At 43.0% G+C, this 21,724-nt stretch overlaps 1 protein-coding gene across 1 annotated transcript in view; it reads left to right on the forward strand.

Annotated features, from left to right (window-relative positions):
• LOC124596214 (transferrin) overlaps nucleotides 1-21,724 on the forward strand; it is a 58,081-nt gene that overhangs the window by 17,087 nt on the left and 19,270 nt on the right. The window contains exons 4-9 of the mRNA XM_047135272.1: nucleotides 361-494; nucleotides 2,225-2,369; nucleotides 5,043-5,200; nucleotides 8,640-8,806; nucleotides 10,325-10,482; nucleotides 15,243-15,483. Coding sequence (XP_046991228.1) covers nucleotides 361-494; nucleotides 2,225-2,369; nucleotides 5,043-5,200; nucleotides 8,640-8,806; nucleotides 10,325-10,482; nucleotides 15,243-15,483 — 1,003 coding nt within the window. The remainder of the gene's footprint in view (nucleotides 1-360; nucleotides 495-2,224; nucleotides 2,370-5,042; nucleotides 5,201-8,639; nucleotides 8,807-10,324; nucleotides 10,483-15,242; nucleotides 15,484-21,724) is intronic.

A 21,724-nucleotide genomic window follows, 5' to 3' on the forward strand; every position in this document is an offset into this window, starting at 1 on the left:
TTGTTCCAGTTTTTCCCTTGGACAAACGAAGTCTCCTGTTCGTTGCCACAGGTATTGGTTGCACAAAATATACCACTTTAATCTGAAGAAAATTTCGTGGATTATTGCTCAACGTATTTTGCGTATTCACTGTAGAAAATTATTTCACAATTCTGTGTAGTCAAATAATAATGCAGACTCTCTGGCGTCTTGAAGGGAGTTAATTCTTGTATGTGGTATCGTTGCATGTGCTCTTCAGCTTATATCTCCCAGAGTGTCAATAACGAGCCACTGAAGGTGCACTCGCTTGCTGGACCTCTGGGGAACCCACTTGAGAACATTAGTTGGCGACATGTCCTCATTGCCGTCGGTTTGTTGCAGAGGAGTTCCGATACGAGGCCGTGGCCGTAATCCACAAGAACCAGCCGCTGAGGAGCGTGCAGGACCTGCGAGGACTCAAGTCCTGCCACACAGGGGTTGGCCGCAACGTCGGCTACAAGATTCCGCTCACCAAGGTACGGTAGCTGCTGCTGCTGCAGCTAGCTGTAGCGAGCGCTCCTCCGTTGACAAGGAGATAACTGTTTATGTTACCGTTTTAATGAGGCACTGCCTAGCAAAGTTTTTAAGTCGTCGCACACACGCATACATACAAATACTCACACGTTAAAAGCATTTTTGACTGGTGGTGTTTTACTGTCAATTTACAATTACAGAACAAGAAGGTTTACTTTGAACTTCAGTTATCTTACAAAACCTTTAAAGTATCATTAGTAAAATATTATTGACTTTAGCTATGTGTAAGCAATAAGTTGTTTTTATCATGGTACCTAATTTAATACGCGTGAATGTTACGATATGTGCCTTAATTTATACAACAAAAACTTTATTTCTTGATTTACTTTTCCTGTCCTCTAAGTAAACCACATGAGAATGAAAATGAGGGCTGATGTTAGCGCAATAGTTCAATGGGCGCAACATTATGGAAGCTAGTATGCTCCTACCGTCCTCCGAACTACCTCATTCTTGGAGTAGGAAAGGAAACCAAGGTTAAGTAGGGATTCCCATACCTCAGAAACTCGGTGTTTGTCGTAGATATAGAAACCGTTGTGACAGAAGTTCATTTCGACCATTGAAGTTTTAAAAAAAAATAAAGAGGTGATGCAGTTCCAGTTCCCCATGTGCAAACCTAGGAACTTCGAGATTGGTAGTATGAAAGCCAATCAGCCACCAAGCGAACTGTAATTGCAAATAGTGATTTACGGATGCAAAATTTTAGTAATGGATTTTGTTTCACACGCTCTACAATATTTTATTTTGCTTCGTTTCCAAGTACCAGAAATTTATTACCAGGTAATGATTATTCGAAATTCTGTTACAATGAAAAGAACTTGAGTTATTTATTTAATAATACACTTAGTTTAGCGAGTCGAACACGACCTTCAGGTTGTATCCTACATCTAACCAGGCATTCATAAAGATTCTGTTAACAGTTAACATTTACGTGTGTATAGTACATGAATAACGCATATTAATAATAATAATAATAATGAACGTTGACATTCCTGTAATGTCATATCTATTACCACTGAATTAAGTTAATTTCTTGTCTAATGCAAATAACGGTATATTAACCAAAAGAGTGGTAGCAGTAAGGAAAGCAATGAAATGTGGAGAAGAAATTACCTTGTCCGGGAAGAAGTGAGACGTAACCAAGTTAGCGGATGAGGTGGAATAAAAAGGAATCGAAAGCGAAATGGAAAGGAACGAGGAAAGCTTGGAGAGAGATGGCAATGTGTAAGGTATGGGATAGCTGTTAGCCAGAAGGATTATGATAACAGGAAAACCTTTGACCTTATCTTGAGAGGAGTGTGGTTTGGATGAGACGCAGACTACCGTCTGGTAAAGCTGAAATGGAGGTGGAGATGGAAAATGATTGAAACCTACACAAAACTACACACAACATGCTGAAAGTATACAATCTTGTATTTCAATCGTGAAATGATGACAAGTACCCTATAATGTTAAGCTCCTTTGTACACATGCCTTGTCCTAACAGGTAGCTAATATAAGGTCACTTTTTACAATCAGTCGATATGCGAGCCTGTTTCTCTGCTATTGTCAAGTGAGATATGGGACTGCCGTAGGAATTAGTTGGTTGAGTAGCCGTACCATCCTTATTTCCCATAATAACGTTGTACTATATTTTGATTACACGACGTACTGACCGCGACACCTGTTGTTGCAGCTGAGCAACTTGCACGTGATCGGCGCCATGAACGACAAGTCGCTGACGGCGCGCGAGAACGAACTGCGGGAACTGTCCAACCTGTTCAGCAAGGCGTGCCTCGTGGGCAAGTGGTCTGCCGATCCGGAACTCAACAAACGTCTCAGTGAGTGTTCAAGGCTGCTGCCTCTACCAGCCGCACACAGCGAACATTCACTGCTTGCGTTTTGTTTCCCACCTCGTACTCCTATCTAATTCCTATTCTTCTTGTTCGAAAGTTACTCACTTTTACCTTTAGCCATTTCACTTCCTTTTGCTATTCTATTCTTTTTATTTTTGCTGTACATTTGACAACATTTATTCGTGAACATTCCCTATCATCTTCTTTCGTCACCTCCTCTTTTCTTCCAAACGCCTTTCTTGCAAAGTTCTTGTAACTTCATACACTCTTAAAAACTCTGAAGTTTTACTTTTGTGATCCAGATAATCATATTATGTTGTTCATTCGTTTCTTAAAAACTCCACCCACGAATCCGTTCAGTTGTTTTTGAATGAAAACATTTTATCACCTGCTCACTGAAGGAACTGATTCTTTTCATCCCATTTCTGGCAACCATTGTTGCTAAAAACCTATTTTATATCAGTTTTTCTTGTCTTCCATGCTTCCCGTGAAGCCCTTCCGATTATTAACATACTGTTTCCTTAAATACAGATGCTATAAATTTTTAATCGTAAAATGTATATTACTTCTGTGGGTGTTTACCCTCATAGAATTAGTATGAACAATAGTATTATCACAGTATTTTTGTGCCCTTAGAGTGTGAAATAGCTCGAAAATCAGATCTCATTTAACCTGACCGCTGACGGTTTCGATTTGGAGAACGTCACAGACTTTTTAAACGTCGACTCAAATCTGTTACGCACCGACCATCTACTATTATTATCGTTGCTTCCTGTTTTTGTAAGCCGCGTATGATAAATCCGAAAGTCACTTTCAGCATTAGAAAAGATTCTGGAGTTAATCCAAGATTGAACACTAATCCCTTATTCCAGAGACTGCCACTATCCACTAAGTAAGTAAATCAATGTGCGTGATTTTGCCCGATTCCATGCAGCCCACGCAACGTAACTGTCACTCATTTCCTTCTTCGTGACAATTCTCGGCAGCACACTGCAGTGGCATTCAGGACGCTCCTGCACCGGTTTCGATGGAAAGTGATCGATCACTCTCCGTACATCCTGGACGTGGCTCCGCGTGATTTTCCTCTCTGCTCACATGAACCGCTGGCTGTGAAGATAACATTTTTGCACAGACACCAAGCTGCAGATCAGCGTAGAGAATTGGTAGGAAGCACAGGCGGCTGCCATCTACGGCGAGGTTAGTGGAAAGTTGGTACAAGGCTACCACAAATGTCTCAGTCGTAGAGGCGATTATGTAGATAAGTAGCTGGAAATTGTAGCTAACTGTTAGAAGTAAGACATTTTTGATTTTACAGTGATGTCTATTTCGCGACAGATCTGACCTTACTTTCCGAATAGCCCTCTAGATCGTGCAGTGAGAGCACTTTCAGTGTAGTTCATACTTTGTCTTGTGTTTGTGACAACTGCTTCATTAAGTGATGTTGCTGGTCAGATAATTTTCCTACATATTTATGCAAGTGTGACGTCGTAATATTTTCAATAAAACACCCATCTTAAGTTGACTGTTGCCATGATGAGTCTTAAAGTGAAACCTAATTTCAGAATCTCCAATTGACGAATTCCCTGTTTACTTTCGTCTATTAATCTTCGCCCGAAGTTTGTTTCGTGATTTTTCTGACGTTTCGCCAACACGAACAGGGTCAGTTGCAAATAAATGGTGAATCTTTAGCAGTAGCAGTGATTAATGATGGTGAAGCATCACAAAAAAATGTTGGCTGTAGATCCCGATACGAGAACCAATCAGTGTAACAAACCGCCTCAAAAGCCTCAATAGTTTTGTAATCGTCGTATACTCCTGTACTGTCTGGTGGAAACTATGACCTGGAGTTCAGACCGCACATTCTACTCTTATACGCTGCAGGTTGCCTATACAGGAGAAAGTAGGCGCTCCGACAATGGCAAAGTCCGATCTCGCAATTTCAGTGTTCTCTCTTACATATGAAGAAGACAGGTCTCACATGCAAATACGTCTGCGCAAAACACATGGTCAAGAACGCTCATAAAGCGACTATCTCAAATTTACCTGGAATGGATTTATAATATTTAAGCGCCCATCGTGGGAATATGCTTATTTCGATATGTTGTTGTTGTTGTTGTGGTCTTCAGTCCTGAGACTGGTTTGATGCAGCTCTCCATGCTACTCTATCCTGTGCAAGCTTCTTCATCTCCCAGTACCTACTGCAACCTACATCCTTCTGGATCTGCTTGGTGTATTCATCTCTTGGACTCCCTCTACGATTCTTACCCTCCACGCTGCCCTCCAATACTAAATTGGTGATCCCTTGATGCCTCAGAACATGTCCTACCAACCGATCCCTTCTTCTAGTCAAGTTGTGCCACAAGCTTCTCTTCTCCCCAATTCTATTCAACACCTCCTCATTAGTTATGTGATCTACTCATCTAATCTTCAGCATTCTTCTGTAGCACCACATATTTCGATATGTGTCCTACACGAAAGATATCCGTAACACAGGAATTGAAGAAACGCTCTTATTATGTCAATCAGTTGCCTACCAAACATTTCTTTGTTTAATTTTGTAAGTTGCTCGCTTAAGTAGTCTAATGGTAAACTAAACTGTTTAAAAGCTAACGATTTAATTTTTTCATTGTGGTTCAATGGAGCGTTATTGCCTTGCAGAGAAGCAGTACTCCAATCTGTGCGCCCTGTGCGAGCATCCGGACATCTGCAACTATCCGGACTACTACTCCGGTTACGACGGCGCTCTGCGATGCCTGTCCGACAACGGCGGCGAGGTGGCCTGGACGAAGGTGTACTACGTCAAGAAGCACTTTGGGGTGAGTCAGCACTGGAAGTGGAGCCTCCTAGGGGCAACATCTACTGCCGAAGAGAGCTCTTGCTGGAAGCGCTGTCCGTGTTATGGTAGTCTGGAATTAGTTACGGCCTTTCCCGCAGTTAACTGCCCTATGGCTTTCTTGTAGAGCTGGAGGAAATTACTGTAGTGAATATACTGAAAGCCTACTTTAGACCTACACTCCTGGAAATGGAAAAAAGAACACATTGACACCGGTGTGTCAGACCCACCCTACTTGCTCCGGACACTGCGAGAGGGCTGTACAAGCAATGATCACACGCACGGCACAGCGGACACACCAGGAACCGCGGTGTTGGCCGTCGAATGGCGCTAGCTGCGCAGCATTTGTGCACCGCCGCCGTCAGTGTCAGCCAGTTTGCCGTGGCATACGGAGCTCCATCGCAGTCTTTAACACTGGTAGCATGCCGCGACAGCGTGGACGTGAACCGTATGTGCAGTTGACGGACTTTGAGCGAGGGCATATAGTGGGCATGCGGGAGGCCGGGTGGACGTACCGCCGAATTGCTTAACACGTGGGGCGTGAGGTCTCCACAGTACATCGATGTTGTCGCCAGTGGTCGGCGGAAGGTGCACGTGCCCGTCGACCTGGGACCGGACCGCAGCGACACACGGATGCACGCCAAGACCGTAGGATCCTACGCAGTGCCGTAGGGGACCGCACCGCCACTTCCCAGCAAATTAGGGACACTGTTGCTCCTGGGGTATCGGCGAGGACCATTCGCAACCGTCTCCATGAAGCTGGGCTACGGTCCCGCACACCGTTAGGCCGTCTTCCGCTCACGCCCCAACATCGTGCAGCCCGCCTCCAGTGGTGTCGCGACAGGCGTGAATGGAGGGACGAATGGAGACGTGTCGTCTTCCGCGATGAGAGTCGCTTCTGCCTTGGTGCCAATGATGGTCGTATGCGTGTTTGGCGCCGTGCAGGTGAGCGCCACAATCAGGACTGCATACGACCGAGGCACACAGGGCCAACACCCGGCATCATGGTGTGGGGAGCGATCTCCTACACTGGCCGTACACCACTGGTGATCGTCGAGGGGACACTGAATAGTGCACGGTACATCCAAACCGTCATCGAACCCATCGTTCTACCATTCCTAGACCCGCAAGGGAACTTGCTGTTCCAACAGGACAATGCACGTCCACATGTATCCCGTGCCACCCAACGTGCTCTAGAAGGTGTAAGTCAACTACCCTGGCCACCAAGATCTCCGGATCTGTCCCCCATTGAGCATGTTTGGGACTGGATGAAGCGTCGTCTCACGCGGTCTGCACGTCCAGCACGAACGCTGGTCCAACTGAGGCGCCAGGTGGAAATGGCATGGCAAGCCGTTCCACAGGACTACATCCAGCATCTCTACGATCGTCTCCATGGGAGAATAGCAGCCTGCATTGCTGCGAAAGGTGGATATACACTGTACTAGTGCCGACATTGTGCATGCTCTGTTGCCTGTGTCTATGTGCCTGTGGTTCTGTCAGTGTGATCATGTGATGTATCTGACCCCAGGAATGTGTCACTAAAGTTTCCCCTTCCTGGGACAATGAATTCACGGTGTTCTTATTTCAATTTCTAGAAGAGTATTTTAAAATTTTGATACAGAATACAGATTCACATACAAACTGCACTTCAATTACTAATGCTAGTGTCCCACTTCCTTTAAGCGAAAGATAAGCTTAGTTGATGATAGCTGTAAACTCTGAATTATTGTCAACATAAAGATCATACCGGAATGTTGTGAGAGTGATTTGGCAACACTGTAACCATCTGTATGAGGAGAGTAGAAGAATGGTTACGAGGAAGCAGGCGAGGGCTTGGAGAATGTCCACTAAATCTTGATGAATGTCACCCAAAATCATAAAAACACATTACGATAGATAAAATATTTTTCTCTGTAGGATCGATGTAATTTTCTTAATTACTTGTAATTCTCCATTCTTTGTAGGTACATCTTCGAATTATCTTCAAGTTTCTTTTTGAAAAGCATCAGTAACAAATATTACTTTTTAAAATGAAAGTCTTGCTTTTGGCGGAACACATGCTTCTATGAAATCGACAGAAAGGCAGTTGAAAAGTACTATCGGCTTTAAGCCACTGTGTTCGCCTGATTCAGTTGGTAAGAGCATAGTTTTTAAACCTCAGCGGAGCTCATAGTTTCAATATTTCAAGACTTCGTATTTCTGTTTATGTTGTGAAGAAGGAAATATTCTGGAACAATTTACGTTGAAGGTCAGTATTGTTGCTGATTATCGGTAACTATCGTTGATGTGAAAAAATCTGCGAGACGTCTTCATAGACGTGTAAAAAACAGTACGAAATCTCATTTATACGATATCTAAAAAGTAATAAAATGCAACACGTGCTAATTCATAGAGAAAGTACTGGCTGAGCTAAAGACCAAAAACAGACAGTTTTATCCGGAAAAAATCGTTGTTCACAAGGTACTTGACAATTCTTCTTCAAGATGTATTTATGAAATTAAGGAAAAAAGCAAACGTTCTGCAGATGATGTACAAGCAGAAATTTTCGTTTGCTTTGTTACTGAATGGTCGTATCAGTTAGGTGGCGGTGAATTTCCTATAAATGTAGAGTTCTGCAATCTAGACCTCCTAAGTATCCGGTAGTCAGCAACAATACTGACCTTCGACGTACATTGTTCCAGAATATTTCCTTCTTCACAACATAAACAGAATTACGAAATCTGGAAATACTGAAACTATGAGCTCCTCTGGAGTTTCGAAAGCTATGCTCTTACCAACTGAATTGCATAGCCGCACCTAACATAAGGAAAGGAAGACAGACATAAGGAATCAAGTGTATGGGCTTTAACCAGCTATATCCGGGCACTATTCAATCAACAGTTTCTTCGAATGGACCAGCTACATAGAGAAAAACTTCAAAATAAAGAGCCGAGAATCAAGTTTCCGTAGTTTCACTAAGGAACTATTGCCGAGGCAGCATCTGATACTTTCTGTATAAAAAGCTCAAAATTCACTTTCTATTGCAGTCTTGAAACGCAAAGTGATGTAGAACTATGTCAGCAGGAGAAAATACTATTTTCTCTTTCGCGGATACAGAATGCTCATCTGTAGCTGATGTCTACAAAATCATCTATTTAGATTTCGATCCAAACATGGGACAGTACATTTTGAAATTCCAATAGAGCAAATAAAACCAATAAGTAAATCATTTGTGTGATGCCTTGTATTCCCTTCAAGCAAGGGACGGGCCCCAACATGACCTATTGCCAGAGGTCCGACAGTATGTCAGTGCTGAGTATTGTCTAAAGGAAAATAGACCCTCAACATCACAAAGAACCAGAAACACAGACATTGAATTCCACCTGCAGACAACTGCGTTGCGGATGCTGGATCTTTTACACGGGAACGCTCTTGTGTTGCAGATCGAGATCGGTGGCGATCCAACAGTAGTGGTCAATCAGACTGGCTACGACCCCAATGACTACGCGTACTTCTGCCCAGACGGCACCAGGAAGCCCATCCTGGGCAGGGCGTGCCGCTGGGCTGCCAGGCCGTGGCAGGGGTACCTCGCCAGTGACGACTTGCTCAAGTGAGTATTCCTCCACCCTTGTTGGGCAACTACCCCAACATTCTCACCTTTGCTCTCTCTCTATGCTGCTGAAAATTGCTTGTATTTAGTACTGTAGTCTGTAGTACTCTAGGGTAAATAGCAAAATATTCATATATTCCTTATTAATAGTGTATGTTGTTGTTGTGTACTTCAGTCCAGAGACTGGTTTGCTGCAGCTCTCCATGCTACTCTATCCTGTGCAAACTTCTTCATCTCCCAGTACCTACTGCAACCTACATCCTTCTGAATCTGTTTAGTGTATTCATCTCTTGGTCTCGCTCTACGATTTTTACCCACCACGCTGCCCTCCAATGCTAAGTTGGAGATCTCTTGATGCCTCAGAATATGCCCTACCAACCGATTCCTTCTTCTAGTCAAGTTGTGCCACAAATTTCTTTTCTCTCCAATTCTATTCAGTACCTCTTCATTTGTTATGTGATCTACCCATGTAATCTTCAGCATTCTTCTGTAGGACCACATTTCGAAAGCTTCTGTTCTCTTCTTGGGTAAACTATTTATCGTCCACGTTTCACTTCCATACATGGCCTGACCCCATACAAATACTTTCAGAAACGACTTCCTGGCACTTACATCTATACTCGATGTTAACAAATTTCTCTTCTTCAGAAACGCTTTCCTTGCCATTGCCAGTCTACATTTTATATCCTCTCTACTTCGACTATCATCAGTTATTTTGCTCCCCAAATAGCAAAACTCGTTTACTACTTTAAGCGTCTCACTTCCTAATCTAATTCCTGCAGCATCACCCGACTCAATTCGACTACATTCCATTATCCTAGTTTTGCTCTTGTTAATGTTCATCTTATATCCTTCCTTCAAGACACTGTCCATTCCGTTCAGCTGCTCTTCCAGGTCCTTTGCTGTCTCTGACAGAATTACAATGTCATCGGCGAACCTCAAAGTTTTTATTTCTTCTCCATGGTTTTTAATACCTAATCCGGATTTTTCTTTTGTTTCCTTTACTGCTTGCTCAATATACAGATTGAATAACATCGCGGATAGGCTACAACCCTGTCTCACTCCCTTCCCAACCACTGTTTTCATTTCATGCTCCTCTGCTCTTATAACTGCCATATTCCGAGATATTGTGCAGAGGTCTAATGAATGTTTTTGAGAAACCCAACGTTTTGTCCCCATCTGCGGAGAACATTTACAGGAGAGGTTGCAGCTTCTAAGGACGTCCGATAGTTTTTTATACTGTAATATATTTAACTATATTACTCGTTTATATAGTTCTGTTCATCCTAAAGGAATCAGTAGTAGGCCAGACAGCAAACCAGGCCTTCACAGAACCTACAGCTTCTCTTGAAGAGCTGCTCCGTAGATAGGACGATACTTTCAGTATCTCAAAGAAATCATTGGACCATGGCACAATAGCCGTGCACATTGCAATAGAGTGAAGCAGTTTTTATATCTAGCAATAAGGGATCAGTTGCCTTTAGTCGCTGAGAAAACGTCACTGTGTGTGATTTACAGTGAGGTCCCACAGCTGAGACAACAGCTGAAGCTGGCCAACACGCTGGGCGAACAGCAGGACGCGACCTGGCTGAACAAGGTGCTGCTCATCCTCAAGGACAAGACAGTCGCCGTGGACAACGCTCAGCCCATCAGCCCGCAGGCGTACCTCAACAAAGGTCAGTACCGTTGGGTGTCGATGGCGTGTTCATCGATCGTGTGGCATAACCCAGTCGCGGGTTACTTTTGCAGATAATTTGGTTATTAGCGTTCCTACATAGCACATCTGTCTCTCGAGTTTGATACATGTCTGTCATGTCTTGGTACGCTGTCAGAAACAACGGCGCAGCAGTTTAACGCTTAACTCCTATTCACGGGCGACCCTATCGAAGATACGGTCATCTCAAGTAGAGGAGGCACTGTGGAAGAAGTACCGCACTCTCATTACGGAGGAGTTCGAGCTCTCACGCTGATTTTATGTTTCCCTTCATTTCCGTAAATGGAAATTCCGTGTGGCCAGGGCCTCCCGTCGGGTAGACCGTTCGCCTGGTGCAAGTCTCTCGAGTTGGCGTCACTTCCGCGACTTGCGTGTCGATGGGGATGAAATGATGATGATAAGGACAACACAATACGCAGCCCCTGAGCGGAGAAAATCTCCGATCCAGCCGAGAATCGAACCCGGGGCTTTAGGTATGACATTCCGTCGCGCTGACCATTTAGCTACCAGGGGCGGACATTTCCGTATATTATTGTAACAGAATGCCTTGATAGCTCCCGATATTTGGTTCCGTACACGTACGTTTCTGTCCTGTGACGTCCCTCTAAAGACCTCGTCGTTGACGGGTAGTCGAGCCGTAATTTTCCATCAAGATATATTATCCTTCTTTTGCATAAATGTCAATAGTCAGACGCTAGAATAGCTCCTTAAGCAAGCAAGGCCTGCAAGGGGGTATCCCATATCTACGTCATGCCTATCAGAAGCTTAAACCCTTCCTTTACCTTCTCCCATAACATTTTTACATCGTCCGACACGGTATATCAACTTTCTTACGGAGTGTAGCATCACTTTCGCGTTCTTTTTTGCTTGCAGAACAGAGTGCGGAATGGTACGCCGTGAAAATACCTTTCACTTAAATTTTGTTGCCAGAAACTGAGGACCTATTTTCGCCTCTGTGTGTCAGTTTTACGACGTTCTTATATATTCTTATTAACGTTTGCAAAAACTCTGAAACGATGGAGCTGACGCTGAGACAAGTAATTTAATGTAGGACACATAGGACCGCATATGTCTGGAAATACGCCAAAAGTGGTTGACAAATGTTGAACGCGTGGCGTCGTCAGATTACGTACGTCACCGCACGTGCAGCAGTTGGGTTTGTCGATTCTACTCCAGCCGTTAGAGCGGCAAGACTCCGTTTGGCTACTCTACGTTCTTGTAATATCTGATACGGTTGTACTGGCGGCACTGGTAATGCAAGACTACGACCCATAGTGCTCAGAGCCATTTGCGAGACTACGATGACTACTACGCAAACAGAGTAGCCAAGAGTAGCAATGAGCAACGCACAGACCCTCTATCAGCGGGAGTAGGAGCGACAAACCCAACCGCTGCAAGTGCGGCGAGGTAATCGACTGGTGACGTCACGGGTTCAACATTTTTCATCCACTTTTGGGGTATTTCCTGACATTTGCGGTCCCACGTATCTCATATTAAATTATTTGTCTCAGAATCATCTATGTCGCTTCGGCGTTTTCACACGTTAATAGGCATCAACCAATACACCACTGCTAATATTCATCAAAACACTCGCATCAGTAGTCTACACTAACCTTCCTATGAAAACTATATAATGTAAAATATTTGAATCGGTACAAAACACTCCCCTTTCAGTCAAGAATAAAATCAAGAGCTGTATAAATAATACACTCAGCTGCAGTAAGAAGGAATCAAATTGAAGAACGAACCTACAATATCCACCACGGACCAAATATGTTAAAGTAAAGGAAATAAGTGACCACTGGCATTTCCAAACAAATTTAGCAGAAAAATGTCTTCGTAAAAAAGCTTGAAACATTTCGTAAGTTGGTGTCTTAAAGTGATAAAATAAGAAATATCTTAGTAACTGCTTTTTGTGATAAACTTCTGTCACTTTTGTTTGTTATTATGCAGTTTTTTTATTTTGCTTGAGCGTGGAGACGAATGTCGGAGAAATAGTTACAAATACAAGGTGACACACGGGAGACGGGCGGTTTTTAATGAAATCATCAGCCTACCTTAGAATTAATGCATGTTTATTTACACAAAATCAAAGCTCCTTATTTGCCATTTTAGTTAACAAAGTTATGTGAGAAAAATAATGTCGTCAAGGTGATGTCCATCATTTCGAATGCAGGACTCAAGTCTCTTCTCAAAATCTTCCATCACACGGACTAAAATCTCTGCAGGGATGGCAGCAATTTCTTGAATGATTGCATTCTTCAACTCGCCAAAATTTCATGGTTTTTGGTTATAGACACAGTTCTTAAGGTACCCCCACAGAAAAAAGTCGCATACTGACAAGTCGGGAGACCTGGGAGGCCAAGGAACATTGCCAAAACGTGAGATAATCCGGCTAGGAAACATGCGTCTAAGAACTGTCATTGAAGTGTTTGCGGTGTGCCATGTTGCCCCATCCTGCTGGAAGCAAACGCGTTTTAAAGGGATTCGTCGTCTTCTTAGTTCTGGTTTCAAGAATGTTTCAAGCATACGAATGTAACGAACCAAATTAACAGTAACTGTGGCCCCGTTCTCTTCAAAAAAATAAGGTCCAATAATGCCAACAGAGCCAAGAGCACACCAGACTGTTACTTTTTCTGAGTGTAGAGGATGCTGGTGGATAAGGTGTGGATACTATGGAGCCCAGTAACGTAAGTTTTGCTTATTCACGGTCCCGCTTAAACGAAAATGAGCTTCATCGCTCATCAACAAAATTTCATTTTCATTCGATCCCAAAATCACTTGCATTCTGTAAGCGAAGTCTTCTCGTACAGCAAAATCAGTTTCCTTAAGTTGATGGACAATGAACATTTTGTAGGGATGGAATTTTAATTCTTTATGCAAAATTCGTCTAGCCGATTCACGATTGACTCGTAACTCACTAGCATGACGTCTAGCTGACCGTCCTGGGCTTCTGACTGCGGCTTGCCTTGCCCTTTCAACATTTTCTGGTGTCGTTACTCTGCGTCTCGAGCCAGGATGCTTCTTATCCAGTATGTTTCCAGTTGATCTGAAGTTTTCCATCCATCTGAAGATTGTGTTACGGCTCGGAATGGCTCCATGTCGACTGACATTAAACCGCGCACGAGACAATCGCTGCGTAACAATAATAGACTCACCACTTTTCACGAAACTATCATAGACAAACACTCGACGTTGTAAGTCCCACTGCTCCATAGTGACTGAGTAAATGAAATGGCGTCTTGTGTGGATCAGAACTATCCCCACCACGACCACCTCCCACCACCGCACCCTCAGTACTACTCACTTCAAAACCGTCCGTCTCCCGTGTGTCACCCTGTATATCGTTCTTAACTATCAATGAAGACATTATTTTTAAACGTCGCCTAGTTTTGCAAATAGTAATGATCAAGAAAAGATACTGGGGTAGAAGTACAGCTGTTATTCAACGAAAATATATTCAGCCCTGCTCAAGCTTCTTAGAGCTGGATGTTACAGTTGCTGCACACACTTGCAAGTATAAACGCCTGCACTTACCCCCCTCTCCGCGCTCTCCCAAAAAGAAACTATGATTCGGATCGTATAGAACACTTCTGGAGCATTACAGAATGAGATTTTCACTCTGCAGCGGAGAGTGCGCCGATATGAAATTTCCTGGCAGGTTAGAAGTATGTGCTGGACCGAGACTCGAACTCCTGACATTTGTCTTCCGCTGACAAGTGCTCTACCAAGGAAGAATCCTAAGGAAATGCAATCCGAAAACAAAGGAAGTAGGTTACAGTACGCTTGTTCGCTCACTGCTTGAATACTGCTCAACAGTGTGGGATCCGTACCAGATAGTGTTGATAGAAAAGATAGAGAAGATCCAACGGAGAGCAGCGCGCTTCGTTACAGGATCATTTAGTAATCGCGAAAGCGTTACGGAGATGATAGATAAACTCCAGTGGAAGACTCTGGAGGAGAGACGCTCAGTAGCTCGGTACGGGCTTTTATTGAAGTTTCGAGAACATACCTTCACCGAAGAGTCAAGCAGTATATTGCTCCCTCCTACGTATATCTCGCGAAGAGACCATGAGGATAAAATGGGAGAGATTAGCGCCCACACAGAAGCATACCGACAATCCTTCTTTCCACGAACAATACGAGACTGGAATAGAAGGGAGAACCGATAGAGGTACTCAAAGTACCCTCCGCCAGACACCGTCAGGTGGCTTGCGGAGTATGGATGTAGATGTAGATGTAGAGAAGTTCTGTGAAGTTTGGAAAGTAGGAGATGAGGTAATGGCGGAAGTAAAGCTGTGAGGACGGGTCGTCAGTCATGTTTGGGTAGCTCAATCGGTAGAGCAGTTGCTCGCGAAAGGCGAAGGTTCCCAGTACGAGTCTCAGTCCGACACACAGTTCTAATCTGCCAGAAAGTTCCAACTCTGGTCTTTTAGATCGGTTCCAAACTGAGAAAATGTATTGTGGTTAACGGGCTGTGTCCGCGAGTTGATTGTGGTTTTAGATTAGCAGCAAGCAGCAGTGTCTGTGTGTGTGTGTGTGTGTGTGTGTGTGTGAGAGAGAGAGAGAGAGAGATTTGATACAGATTGAGAAACTGAAATAAAAATAGAAGAGAAATTAGTTTTTGGGAGTGTAGAGCAGCGAGGCGCGGCGCCCTTGGCAGAGGCGCTGTTGTGTCTGCCCGCCCCCTGACCACGCTGACTGGGTGTTCCCCTGCTGCAGCCAACTACTCGGACGTGATCGGGCGCAACTTCGGGCCCGACGACCCCGTCAGGTTCTGCGTGACGTCCACGGCGGGGCTGGCCAAGTGCCGGTCGCTGAGCGCCGGCGCCTTCTCGCGGGACATCCGGCCCAAGCTGGGCTGCGTCGTCAAGGGCAACGTGCGCGAGTGCCTGGCCGCCATCCGCGACGGCGAGGCCGACGTCATCAGCCTCGACGGCGGCGAGGCCCTCACCGCTGTCAGGTGAGACCACGCCACAGCCGTGAGATATACAGTGTAACGTCAGCTCAGGGGTCCTGCTCTGATAAACTGCCACCCCAGTCATACTGAACCCTCTGCGGTTATTGGTCTATGGCATTTTATACCATTCCTGAATAACAAACTGTTCCAGGAGCGACGTCTTATTTCAGTGAGCACTTTTCAGTTACTTTGCGTTATCATCGTAGCAGTTGGTATACGTTAAAAGTTTATCGAGAAACCGTTAAAAACAACAAAATACTGTTACGGGTCTTAATAACATATTATCTCTTCAGTACAGACACCCCTTACGTTACTCATCCGATGACATTAATACACTCCAACTGCAAACATCGCACAATGGAATGTATATGCGTATGTTTGTAGTATAGTATGTTACAATGCATCAAGCAAACGGCCTAATAAGGGAAAACGCAAAACCCTGTCTTGGGAATAATTTATTTTATTTATTTTTTATTCATCCAGGAATCATCACACACTGACATAGGATTTGTCATCATAATACAATAAAAACAGATGTGATAATAATATCAAATTACATAGAATACGCAAGAATATTTCTACGGGGATAGAACAAATGGCTGACCATGGTCTTCCCGAGAGTATCATCCAGGCCTTTGCCTGAAATGAAAACCAAGGGAAACCCAACTTACGGTCGCCAGACAGAGAAACTACATCTTTGCAAACATTAATGAACCGTATTTTATTTTCAAAGAATATTCTTAAGAATTTATTTTATTTACTAGCGATTCATCAAGAACATTAACACATTTAATCACACTATGTAACATGAAGTAGTTGCCAGGGAGTAACTGATGAAATCATAACCAAATTTCTTCTAACAAATGGGAATTTTATTGCAACCCTTGTTCACAGTACAAGCAGCCCTTAGCGGCTCGCCATCTCACAAGTGTTCATGACGTCGCCTTTCCGGCTTAGATCTTTTTTAATATGTGATTTGTAAGTACTGCATCTTTTCGAGCGAGTACAAACTTTAATTTTATTAATGTACTATATACCTAATGTTTTAGTGCAGTTACTCTAATTCTGAAGACGACGCTCATAGTATTGTCGAAACCAGGTCAATTTTGACTTAATATTTGTGACCGAGGGCTTATTTGTTACAATATAATTCTGAGACGGTCACTGAACCTTAGCAGCTATGTTCAAAGTTCTGTGGAAGAAGGTTGTTTAAGCGGAAGAGACCTGGAGCCATCGGAAGGTTTCAGATTGATTATATAATGATGTGACAGAGATTTAGGAACCGGATTTTAAATTTTTAGACATTTACAGGGGCGGAGATGGACTCTGACCACAGTTTGTTGGTTGTGAGCTGTAGATTAAAACTAAAGAAATTGGCAAAAATGTAGGAAATTTAGAAGATCTGAGTTGGATAAGTTGAAGGAACGAGAGCCTGTTTCGAGTTTCAGAGGCAACACTGGGAAACGACTGACTAGAACATGAGAAAGGAATACAGTAGGAGACTAATGAGTAGTTTTAAGAGATGAAATAGTGAAGACAGCAGTAGATCAAATAGGTAAAAAGACAAGGCCTGTTAGAAATACTTGGATAACACTAGAGATATTGACTTTAGTTGATGGAAGGAGAAAATATAAAAATGCTGTGAATGAAGCAGTCGAAAGAGAATACAAACGTTTAAAAAAATGAGAGTGACGGGAAATGCAAAATGGCTAAACGGGAATGGCTAGAGGACAAATGTAATGATAGCATGTATCACTAGAGGAAGGATAGATACTGCCTGTAGGAAAATTAAAGAGATCTTTAGAGAAAAGAGAAACAGCTGTATGAAGACTAAGACATCAGATGGAAAACCAGTCCTAAACAAAGAAGGGAAGTTGAAAGGCGAGGAAGTGTACAGAGGGTCTATATAAGGGAGATGAACTTGTAGGCAGTATCATAGAACTGGAAGAGAACAGAGATGAACAGTAGATGGGAAACATGATACTGCGAAAAGAATTTGACACAGCACTGAAAGATCTAACTCGAAACAACGCTTCCGGAGCAGACGGCATTCCGTCAGACCTATTGATAGCATAGGGAGAGCCAGCCATGACAAAACTCTTTCGTCTGGTGTGTAAGATGTGTGAGATAGGCGAAATACCCTCATACTTCAAAGAAGAATGTAATAATTCCAATTCCAAAGAAAGCTGGTGCTGGCAGGTGTGAGTATTATCGAACCTTCAGTTTAGTAAGTCATGGTTACAAAATGCTAAAACAAATTTCTTACAGAAGAATGGAAAAACTTGTAGAAGCCGACATCGCGGAAGATCAGTTTGGATTCCCGAGAAATGTGAGCATACGTGAGACAAAACTGACCCTATGACTTATCCTAGAAGACAGTTTAAGGAAAGGCAAAACTACGTTTAGAGCATCTGTAGACATAGAGAGAGGTTTTTTTCAATGTTCACTGTAGTATTTTCTTTGAAATTGTGAAGGTGGCAGGGGTAAAATACCATGAGCCACTTTTACAAGAGTCGAGAGGCGTGAAAAGGAACCAGTGATTGAGAAGGGAGTGAGTCAGAGTTTTAGCCTATCCTCGATATTATTCAATCTGTAAATTGAGCAAGCAGTAAAGGAAAGCAAAGAAAAACTTGGAGAAGGAATTAAAGTTCAGGAAGAAGAAATAAAACTTTGAGGTTTGCCGATGACATTGTAGTACTGTCAGAGACAGCAAAGGACTTGGAAGAGCAGTTGAGCGGAATGGACAGTATACTGAAAGGTGAATATAAGTTAACGCCAATAAAAGAAAAACAAGGATAATAGAATGCAGTCGAATTAAATCAAGTGATGCTGAAGCAATTAGATTAGAAAATGAGACACTTAAAGTAGTAGGTGAGTTTTGCTGTCTGGGCAGTAAAATAATGGCGGCTGAAGTAGGATGAAAAACGTAGACTGGGAATTGCAGGAAAAGAGTTTCTGAATAAAAGGAATTTGATAACATCAAATACAGATTTAATACTAGGAAGTCTTTTCTGAAAGTATTTGTTTGTAGTGTAGCCATGTAAGGAAGTAAAACATGGACGATAAACAGTTTAGACAAGAAGAACATAGAAGCTTTTGAAATGCGGTTCTACAGAAGAATGCTGAAGGTTAGATGGGTAGAACATACAAATAATGAGGAGATACTGAGTACAATTGAGGAGAAAAGAAATTTGTGGCACAACCTGACTAGAAGAAGGGATCGATTGGTAGGACACATTCTGAGACATCAAGGGATCACCAATTTAGTATTGGACGGAACTGTGAGGGGTAAGAGTCGTAGAGGTAGACCAAGAGATGAATAGAGTTAGCAGATTCAAAAGGAGGTGAGTTGGAGTAGTTATACGGAGATGAATAGGCTTGCACAGGATAGAACAGCATGGAGAGCTGTATCAATCCAATCTTCGAACTGAAGACCACAACAACAGTAAATTTATTTTTTCTTCCGCTATTTGTATCAGTTATACTTGTAAGTATTAAGATCTTTTTCTTCTGATATATCTACCTGGAGTGTAGCGCTCTAGGTAACTGAAACGTGGACGTAAACAGTTTATATAGGAAGAAAATAACTTTTCAGACTTATTGCTACGGAAGAAAGCTGAAAATTAGACGGCTGGATAGGATAACTATTGCACAGGCACTGAATCAATTTGAGAAAAATAGAAACTTATGGTATAACGAAAACGAGGTATCGGTTATAAGACACATCCTGTTGCATCAAGGAATTGTCATCACGAACCGTGTACAGTCATGCCGTTCCATCTTCGAAAGATGATGGAGGTCCGTAGAGGAAATGTCAGGCCAGCAAGTTTACTAAACTCACTTGCCTTAAACCTAGACTGCAGTTTCCATCGTAATGTTATTCTCCAAGTTTCATTTTCAAAAATGCTGATAAAAACTTCCAGGAAATACACATAACATAGTTAGTGCACAACTATATGAGGTGCCCTAAATGAGATACTTCAGTCTGGCCTACATGGTATAATAGAGCGGAATTAAATTCAGCTATCTGCTACGTAACGCACACTGGTCATCTCGACGTACGTATATTCCTGTGGGCGCTTTGTCGGTACAAAAACCAGAAGGCGTGTGCAAGTGTTATGGATAAACGTTTCTTTCATTTACTGGACCACGTGATACCGCTCAGAGTTTCTGAACTGTAAAATGTGGTGACCTTGTCGTACACAATCGTATATCATTAGGATAACAGCATAACAGAGGTGGTGTCTTCCGTGAACATAATTTGATGCTACTTTAATGATGCAAGAGATTGCACTGAACACATTGACTATTCCGTGGGACTTTAAATCTTGATGGTTGTAAACATCTTAACAGGAGATCCAAAGCACTCGGTACTGAGAGACGGGAGAATGAAACACACTTCTTCTCGTGACATCGTTATCGCATTTTCTGGAAGATTCTCGGAGGTAGCGTAGATTTGCACGCGGGAGCCTGGATCAGTTTGTGGAAGTTCCATTTAAAGGCGACCACAAGAATGTGGCGTATTTCCTGGAGCCACTAAACAAAGCGAAATTTCAGAGGCTTCTTCTGTCGTAAATACGGCGAGAGGCTGCCCACAGACGTAAATACTTCTTCCAGTGAAATACCGCTGTTTACCGACTCTCCACGTACGGCCGTTGAACATTAATTTAAATCTTTAGCGGGTGGAGGAGTGTTTGGGGAAGTTCTTGGTCAACAGCCCGCAATCGTCGAACCGTGATTTATATACACATTCACACTTTGTGAAAAAGTTAGTTAAATCCATTGGGATTCCGTTTGTATTACACCACATCCTCAGGCGGCTAAACTGCAGTATGTCACCATTTTAAGTTTCTGTATTGATACCATTAGACATGACATACAGTTTGCTCTTGATTTTTATAGTTGGTAGATCAAAATATGCAGTCGGTGTTGAAGTTAAGAAAATGGTTATTGCGAAAGGATATAAACACATTTTACGGCCTTGTGTACCTTGAAAGCCGGCCGCTGTGACCGAGCGGCTCTAGGCGCTTCAGTCCGGAACCGCGCTGCTGCTGCTATGGTCGCAGGTTCGAATCCTGCCTGGGGCATGGATGTGTGTGATGTCCTCAGGTTAGTTAGGTTTAAGTATTTGTAAGTCTAGGGTACTGATGACCTCAGGTGTTTTAAGTCCCATAGTGCTTAGAGCCATTTGAACCATTTTTTTTGCACCTTGAACAGTTCGGATACCAGGATTGTATGCTTCACCATTGCAGTGCACCTCGTCATAAGGCCACATTTGTGAGACAATGGCTTGTGGACAACAACGTTCTTGAAATGGAATGGCTTACTCAAAGTCCCTACTTGAACCCGATGAAACGCCTTTGGGATGAGCTAGGACATCAACTTTCCTCCAGACCACAGCGCACAGCACCACTACCTTAACTAGTTTCAGCTTTTGAGGAAAATGGGCTGCCATTCATCCACACTGAAAGGCCCCAGAAAAGTACAAGCAGTGGTAAAGGCGAAGGGTAGTCACACCCCATGTTAATGTCCATTAATAGGGGCGCGTCTACTTTTGATCAAGTTGTGTATACTATCACCTTGCTTTTAATCTTTAGCACATTGTTCGAGTACTTTTTTGAAAATGTTCAAAGCCAACATTAACGAGCTCTATATCACTGCACTCGACCTTTCAGAAGCTTTCTAATCTAGATAGAAAAGGTATATCCTTCCATTAAAAACGTTCTTCGTTCAATATCTCAGTGATACACGGCTTAAGAGTGTTATGCTTATAAGAAAATTGCCCAAAATCACATTTCATTATCATTATCTTGAACCTCTCACGAAATAAAAGTGAAGCAAGTTTCAGGAGATGCAAATTGTGTAAATCAAAAAAATGAGAATAACGAGCCGACGGTTAAGCGATTTTCTGGACAATAAAGATACCACTTGAATTGAATAATATGACAGAAACTAGCCGGGGAGAAAAGAACGAAATTGTAGAAAGAGATCATGGCTAAAGTAATAGCACTATGGCGACCTCATGGCGAATCAACAGACGGTTGTGCAAGTAACGTGCCAAATGCATTTTAGAACATTTCCGGTAGTTACGTGGTTACTTGGGGATTATGTCCACAAATCAGCGTCTGACTTTAACGTCTTTTAAATAATATTTGTGTTGTAACACCTGAAGCAGTGGCAGTGGGTATAGCCGGAGAAACCGTGCTGCTTGTGTCTGACGGCGGCTCCCGTTCGTTCTTTGTGC

Source organism: Schistocerca americana, chromosome 1, assembly GCF_021461395.2.
Source record: "Schistocerca americana isolate TAMUIC-IGC-003095 chromosome 1, iqSchAmer2.1, whole genome shotgun sequence".
In the NCBI taxonomy this organism is placed as follows: Eukaryota; Metazoa; Arthropoda; class Insecta; order Orthoptera; family Acrididae; genus Schistocerca; species Schistocerca americana.